General features: G+C 41.2%; 1 protein-coding gene across 1 annotated transcript; it reads left to right on the forward strand.

The window, feature by feature from the left end:
* The first annotated feature begins 1,898 nt into the window (after positions 1-1,898).
* On the forward strand, positions 1,899-3,845 carry LOC103021019 (40S ribosomal protein S20-like). Its single transcript, XM_057557892.1, has 2 exons — positions 1,899-1,909; positions 3,461-3,845. Exons 1-2 carry the CDS (start codon positions 1,899-1,901, stop codon positions 3,843-3,845), a joined length of 396 nt encoding a protein of 131 aa, XP_057413875.1.
* Positions 3,846-8,559: the final 4,714 nt, after the last annotated feature.

Below are 8,559 nucleotides of genomic sequence, written 5' to 3' on the forward strand. Positions count from 1 at the left end.
GGGCATAAAGTGGGGGCAAAAATGCGAAAGTTGGCCAATGAGTAAGCCTTAAGGGGATCCAAAATTACCTAATGATATTTCAGAACCAATTGGAGGGGAGGGGAGGGGAGATTAAAATGATTCTGTTTTAATCAACAATCAAACTGTGGGTCTCCATTCTACTTCTGTGGAGATTCTGTTTCAGTAAGACAGAATTAGGGCTCTCAGTCCATGACTTTCCAGCTTCAGTGGCGAGACATATACCCACACCGATAACTCCAGTGTGTAGAATTAATAGGATCTGGATTGGTCTGGCTACTACCCAGTTCTAGATCATTGTAAATGTTAATGAAACAGGCTGTTTTCTCTTTTTCAGCTTATTTTTTTGGATTCTTCTTACCCTCAAAAGTTTTCAGAGCCTTATTTGGCTCCTGGTCAGAAATCTTCCTTAGTGGTTTGTTAATTCAGCTGACCATTTAGAAAGGAAGAGAAGAGAAAATGAACATTCGGTACACACTCACAAGGTGCATTCTTCACACTATCTTATTTAATCTTCACAGAGACTGTATCACTTATTTCCATTTTACAAGTGAGAGAACTGGTTAAACAAAGTTAAGTAACACCCAAAATCTCGTTAGTGAATGGTGGTGCTAAGGCTTGACCCTAGGTCTGTGATACCAAAATCTATACTCTTTCCCCACGTCATGTAGCTTCAGTGCTATCAACCCCAAAGCTTATGTCTTAGTTGTCAAAACTTAGAGAAATAAACATTTGTGTATCAGATAGGCTCGGGCACTTAATAACTTTGGATTAATTCCCAAAGGAGCTTGTAGTTAGGTGTTCATCTTTACAGGGGGCCTTCATTCTTTAAAATAGGATGTCATACTTTCTAACTGAGAGGCTATACAATATTTTGTACTTTCTTGTAAAAACGCCCATAAGAATGAACGTAATAAAGCAGCCAAGCCCTTACACCCACTGGAACCCTCCCTGTCTGCTTCCTGCTGGGGGTTGGTAGAGGAGAGAGGACCCTGTCTGGTAGCCATGACCTTTCCATTCACTTTGGGATGCTGCTGACTTCTGACTCCTACCCCACCCTAGCAGAAAACTTATAGAAAAAAAAAAATTGGAATTATATATGTGGAGGCACTTGAGCATAGGTATGTTGCACGTGGGCATGTATGTTTATGTACACATGGCTGAGAATTCAGAAGCTATATTGGTTGTGGGTCAAGGGCCACACCACATCGACCCATCTCCCCATGACTCTTGAGGGCTTGAGTTAATAAAGCCCTCTGGTTCCCTCCCAAATTGTTTCTCCTCTGCTCTCCTGCTTTAGGTTCTCATTGCAATTGCAATGAAATCAGCACTTATTTCTGAAAGTAGAACAGCCTGCAGAGAGCACTGACCCAGCTTCTAGTCACCACTCAGACAATGCTCCGAGTGTACCCTTGGACCAGTCATTTGTGCCTCTTGGTCAGATGGGAATTCACTCTAATACTTGGTTCATACCCAGCAGCGCTGTGTTAGTTTGCGAAGGCTCTATGCTATAGCTCCATTCGGGAGATGCACTTTGGCCCAGTTAGGCGTTCCCGGCCCCACCCCACAGATGCCTAGCCCAGTGGACTCCTGCTCTGTGCTCCACCCCTCCTCTGTCACAGACGTTGTTGGGGTACTCCATGTAATCTGCACCCCAGTTGGATGTTAGGTTCTCTGGCTCTTTCCCTGGACCTAATCCTAGGCCCAAGCTCCCTGCTAGGAAACTATTAAAGACAATGTGCTAGTGAGTGACATCGCCAAGGTTAGATATTTACATTTTAATTCAGGCCTTCTGGAGACAATTGTTATCCAAAAGAGGCAAGTGATGATAGGAATCTTAGGCATAGAAGCATGTCTCTGAGGGAGGTGTTTGAGGTAGCATGGTTTTTCGGTACCTGTCAAATCACCGCCCTGAAGCACAGGGCTGGCTTGGCATTAAATTGTAACTTGTTTACTTAATACATATATACTAAGTACTTAAATTATTTAAGTTATACAACACTGTACTAAGCTTTAATGGCATCCAGGGAGTAATTAATGGCGGCTAGGAAGAAAAAGAAAAAGAGCCTGTTCTCAAGAACCTCCAGTCCAGCTGGGAGAGATCAGACACACGTGAAGTTAAAAAATAAAGAGCTGCATATTAACACCAGACAATAATACTAGCGTACAACATTAAGCTTTCCAGAAGAAAGATACATTGTGGTACCCAAATCCATCATGAGACTGAGGTCTGGGGAGATGAACTAATTCCCAGAAGAATCTTTCAGGAGAAGTTAATTGCTTTTCTTTCAGGGCTCCAAAGTTCAGTCTGGATACTGATCTTCTCCTTAACAGCAAAGAAAATGATTCGTATTTGAACACATTCATGGCAGCCCAATGGGTAAGCATTTCAGCTGAGAGAGCATTTTGGTTAATAATTAAGTACCATATTATTATATTTTAATTTCTCATGCAAGTCCAGTTTTAAGAAATTGTAACAATTTAGACCTTAAGCTACAATATTTCAATAATTTGTGAAATCATTGATTGGATATATGCATTAACCCACTGAATGCTGATGTCAACCCTAAAGTTTATGTCTAAGTCATGAAGACTAACAGAAATGTTTATTTGTGGGAATTCCCTGGTGGTGCAGTGGTCAAGACTCTGCGCTCCCAGTGCAGAGGGCCCAGGTTTGATCCCTGGTCAGGGAACTAGATCCCACATGCATGCTGCCACTAAGAGTTTGCACGCCACAGCTCAGATTTTGCATGCTACAACTAAGGAGCCCGCCAACCGCAACCAAGGAGCACACGTGCCGCAACTAAGGAGCACACGTGCTGCAACTAAGACCCAGCACAACCAAATAAATAAAATAAATATTTTTAAAAAGACATGTTTATTTGTGTATCAGATAAACTTTGGCACTTACTAACTTCCGCCTGATTCCAAAAGAAGCTTGTAATTGAATGCTCATCTTTACAGGGGACCTTCCTTCTTTGAAATGGGTGTTAAGTGTTACCATTACTGCCTCCATTTTATAAATGCATGCAGGGCAGTCAGGTAGCTTCCCAAGAGTAGAGAGAGTGGTAGCGCATAGCAGAGCCAGGCTGGAACCCAGGGAACTACACCACTTCCCCATGAGCTAGCTCTGCCCAAGATAGATGACTGGCTGGTAGAAGCACAGTTTCCTAACTGATGCTGCTAACTTATGCATCTCCAGTAGATGGGAAGACTAGAGGTGAAGGTGGCATCAGCCGCCTGCTGGGCAGTCAGCTTTACTTGATGGATCTCACTTCCACATGGACTTCAGCTTCCCCTCAAACCTATGTGGGCCAAGAAAACCAAAAAACAAAAAACAAAACTGGCTCTTTAAGGAAGACACGATCGCCCGTCGCCGCTGCAACGGAGCCCCGGACTGCCCGCTTCCCTGACTCACCGCTGTTCACTCTCGCTGAACGAGTCGGTCAGGAAGCCTCACCGCAGCCTTGGCTTTTAAAGATACCAGAAAGACTCCGGTGGAGCCAGAGGTGGGGATTCACCGAATTAAAATTATTCTAACCAGCCGCAACGTGAAGTCTTTGGAGAAGGTCTGTGCTAACCTGATCAGAGGTGCAAAGAAAAACAATCTCAAAGTGAAAGGACCCGTTCGGATGCCTACCAAGCCTCTGAGAATAACTACAAGGAAAACTCCTTGTGGTGAAGGTTCTAAGACTTGGGGTCGTTTTCAGTTGAGGATCCACAAGCGACTCATTGACTTGCACAGTCCTTCTAAGATTGACAAGCAGATTACTTCCATCAGTATTGAGCCAGGAGTCGAGGCTGAAGTCACCATTGCAGATGCTTAAACCAACCTTTTTAATAAATTGATGATCAGATGTTAAAAACAACTCCAAACCGATTTATAATTATGAAAATAACACATGCTTGGAGGAATATATAAAAGCATAAAGAAGAAAATCATAAAAAAAGAAAACCATAATCACTCATAAATCCACATATACTTACTTTTTTTCTAGAATATTTGCTTGTATTCATATTTAGAATGCTATAGAACATTTAATTTAAAAAATTAGATCACATGGTATACAGTTTTGTTTTTTTTTTTATTTAGTCTTCGTTGCAGTGTGCAGGCTTCTCATTGCAGTGGCTTCTCTTGTTGGTGGAGCACGGGCTCTAGGTGTGTGGGCTTCAGTAGTTGTGGCACGCAGGCTCAGTAGTTGCGGCTCGCGGGCTCTAGAGCGCAGGTTCAGTAGTTGTGGTGCACGGACTTAGTTGCTCCGCTGCATGTGGTATCTTCCCGGACAAGGGCTCAAACCTGTGTCCCCTGCATTGGCAGGAAGATTCTTAACCACTGAGACACCAGGGAAGCCCTGGTATATAGTTTTATACACTGAATATTTAACATTATATCATAAATATTTTCCACACCATTAATTATTCTTCAAAAACATTATTTAAAAAAATTATTGCATAATATTCCATTGTATGAATATACTATAATTAAGCAATAACTTCCTTATTCTTGGACATATAGGTTGCTTCTATTTTTTTGTTTTTTCAGTATGAGATGGCAAGACAAATGTATTTGCATATAAACCTTTACATATATTTCTCTTTTCTTCATAGGATGGATTCTTGAAATGGAATTAATGAGTAAGAGGATGAGAGCATTTTTAGCCCCTTGATACTTATTTACAAATTGCTTTCCTGAAAGTTATTCTATTTAAGCTTCTTCCTGCTGGGCATGAGTGTGTGATTCATTGGACCCTCATTTTCATTGACTATTACCATCTTTTTTTTTTTTAATGTATATACTATTTTTTAAAATAAATTTATTTATTTATTTTTGGCTGTGCTGGGTCTTCGTTGCTGCGCGCTGGCTTTCTCTAGTAGCAGTGAGAGGGGGCTACTCTTCGTTGTGGTGCGCAGGCATCTCATTGCGGTGGCTTCTCATTGTGGAGCACGGGCTCTAGGTGTGCGGGCTTCAGTAGTTGTGGCACACGGGCTCAGTAGTTGTGGCTCGCAGGCTCTAGAGCACAGGCTCAGTAGTTGTGGCGCACGGGCTTAGTTGCTCTGTGGCATGTGGGATCTTCCTGGACCAGGGCTCGAACCCATGTTGCCTGCATTGGCAGGCGGATTCTTAACCACTGTGCCACCAGGGAAGTCCGACTATTACCATCTTTCAAATCTTTGTCAATTTGATAGGCAAAAAAATAATACCTAATCACTGTTTTAATTTGTATTTCTTTGATAACAAATGATGTTAATTAACTATTACACTTTCTTTTTTTTATACTATGTGTAGGTGTCCTTTGTATATTTTCTGTTGAAATCTTAGTGGTTTTTAAAATAAATTTTTATAAGCACTGGGTGAAGGAGGGGGAATTGGATACAGGTGGTCAAAAGGTACAAACTTCCAGTTATGAAACTGAGCAGTACCCTGTAGGGTCTTCCTGGGGAGGGACCACGCCCTGTATCCCCTACCTCTTGTTTGTAGAAAAGCTTTAGCCTCCTAGGCTTTCCCTAAATTCCAAACAGCAGGTTTAATCAGAGACATGAGAAAATGCAGAAACAAAGGAAAACAATTAAGTGAGACAAAATAATAATAGTTTAGCCATAAAACAAAGTCAGGGACCTTTAGTTTCTCCTCAAGAGCTACAGATATTATTCTGAGACATATCCTTGAGTTGTTTTGCAGATACTAAAACCCCCACCAGGTGGAAGAAATTAACTGCATGTTAACCACCAGCACGTAGACCCTAGACAAATTGGAGCCAGAAGGTTGATGACTGAGATTATTGAAACATAACCCTGTTACGTCACCATCAACCAGTCAGAGAATTGTGCACAAGCTGATCACATACACCTCAACCCTCTCCCTCATACTGTCTTTATTTTTCTTTTTTTATAAATTTATTTATTTATTTATTTATTTATTTATGGCTGCATTGGGTCTTCACTGCTACGCATGGGCTTTCTCTAGTTGTGGAGAATGGGGGCTACTCTTCATTGCGTTGCATGGGCTTCTCATTGTGGTGGCTTCTCTTGTTGTGGAGCATGGGCTCTAGGTGCATGGGCTTCAGTAGTTGTGGCACACGGGCTCAGTAGTTGTGGGTTGTGGGCTCTAGAGCGCAGGCTCAGTAGTTGTGGCACATGGGTTTAGTTGCTCTGTGGCATGTGGGATCTTCCTGGACCAGGGCTTGAACCTGTGTCCCCTGCATTGGCGGGTGATTCTTAACCAATGCACCACCAGGGAAGTCCTCTCATACTGTCTTTAAAAACCCTTCCTTAAAAGCCACTGGGAAGTTTGGGTCTCCTGAGCATGAGCTACCTGTTCTCCTTGCTTGGCACCCTGCAATAAACGCTGTACTTTCCTTCACCACAACCCAGTGTCAGTAGATTGGCTCTACAGTGCATCAGGTGAGCAGACCCAAGCTGGGTAACAGTTATAAGATAAATAAGTACTAGGTATATAATGTACAACATGATTAATATAATTAATACTGCTATATGTTATATATGAAAGTTAAGAGAGTAAATCCTAAGATTTCTCATCACAAGGAAAATACTTTTTCTTTTTCTTTTATTTTGTATCATATAAGGTGATGGATGTTCACTAAACTTATTGTGGTAATCATTTAATGATATATGTAAGTCAAATCATGCTTATACTTTAAACTTATACAGTGCTGTATGTCAATTACATCTCAATAAAACTGGAAGAAAAAAATTTGTAAGCACTTAGGTGAAAACTCTTTGTCATATTTATAGACAAGTGTTTTTCCCAGTTTATTGTTTGACTTGTAATTTTATGATTTTTTTATTTACAGAAGATTTATATTTTTATGTGATCACATCTATCAGCTGTTTCAGGTTTTTTTTCTTCTATTACTGTTATGCTTAGAAAGAGATTTCCTATTCAGAAAACAAATAACTATTTGATGAGTTTTTCTCCTAGTTTTTAAAAATGATTTTATTATTTGCAGTAATTCTTTAACTCATATGGACTTAATCTTGGGGCATGGCATGAGGTCAAGACCTTAAATTAATATATTTAAAAAATAACATATATTTCCAATATCATTCAATGAATTACCCATTTCATTCCAAGAGACTCATGATGCTTGTCTTATTAGTAAGTTCTGGTCTTAGTCTAATGGCTTTTTACTAATTTCCATTCACTTGAATATAACTCTACATTCCTTTTGCATTTTTATTTATATACTAGCTATTTTTATCCAATAGTAAAATTCTTGACTAAAGAGGCTTTCTTTTCACATAATCATCTGTCTTTCCAATCAACGTTTACTGGATTCGCCACAGTGCTGGGCACTGGGGATCTTAAGATGGACAAGACATGGTCAACCTGCTCAAGGACTTCATAGCCAGGATGCAGGCAGGTCAAGATGACTAGAGTAGAAGGTAAGTAGTGTGCTTTACAAATGTGAAGGTGCTATGAGAGCACAGAGAAGGCTTTACAAAGGAGAGGGTGCTAAAATTGTCCTGAAGATGAACAGGAATTTGTCAGGTCAACAAGTGGGGAAAGGGCGTTCAGAACAGAGGGAACAGCTTTACAAAGGTCTAAAGATGGGGAAACTGTGTGACAAGTTTGGGAAGCTAATAGTAGTTTAGCTTCCCAAACTGAGTAAAAGGTGCATACAGGGAGATGATGAGAGATGGATGAAGTAAAGGCCAGATGTTAAGGGAGTTTGATTTTATCTAAGTGATGACTAATCCAGAGAGTGATGAGGTCAGATGCGTGGAAAAATTCCTTTGATAGTCATACAGAGGATTGACTGGAGGGGCAGAGGACTAAGGCAGGGAGACCATAAAAAAGGATAGCGCAAACAAGGGCTTGAACTGACATTGATGGGGAGAAAGTCCTAGAGAAGAGGGTGCAGACCTATGAGGTGTCTGGGAGGTAGAGTCAACAGGATGTAGGAGATAAGAAAAAGACAGCAGTTTAGGATGAGTCTAGTTTTCTAGACTTGGTGACAAGGGAAATGGCTGTGTCATTTACAGAATCAAGGAGTGAATGGGAGGGAGCAGGTTTGGAGGTGGGTTCTAAGAAGAGGATGAGTTCATATTTGAGTCTGAGGTGTTTGTTGTAAATCGAGGTACAGCTGTTTAGAGCACTGTTGAAAATACACGTCTGGAGCTAAGAAGAAAGTTTTCAGATGGATATATGGATAGATATTAGAGTCATCAATACCTAAGGTCATAATTGAAATTGTAAGTTTGTATGAATTAATCAGCCAGGAAGAGAAGAAAAGAAAGCTGAGGCTGGATCTCTAGGAACATCAATTGGAGGGACAGATGGAAGAACCAGAGTTCTTAAAAGATTACTGAGGGCTCCCTTGGTGGCGTAGTGGTTAAGAATCTGCCTGCCATGCAGGGGACATGGGTTCAAGTCCTGGTCTGGGAAGATCCCACATGCCGCGGAGCAACTAAGCCAGTGCTCCACAACTACTGAGCCTGCGCTCTAGAGCCCGTGAGCCACAACTACTGAAGCCTGTGAGCCTAGAGCCCATGCTCTGCAACAAGAGAATCCACAGCAAT

Source organism: Balaenoptera acutorostrata, chromosome 12 (assembly GCF_949987535.1).
Source record: "Balaenoptera acutorostrata chromosome 12, mBalAcu1.1, whole genome shotgun sequence".
In the NCBI taxonomy this organism is placed as follows: Eukaryota; Metazoa; Chordata; class Mammalia; order Artiodactyla; family Balaenopteridae; genus Balaenoptera; species Balaenoptera acutorostrata.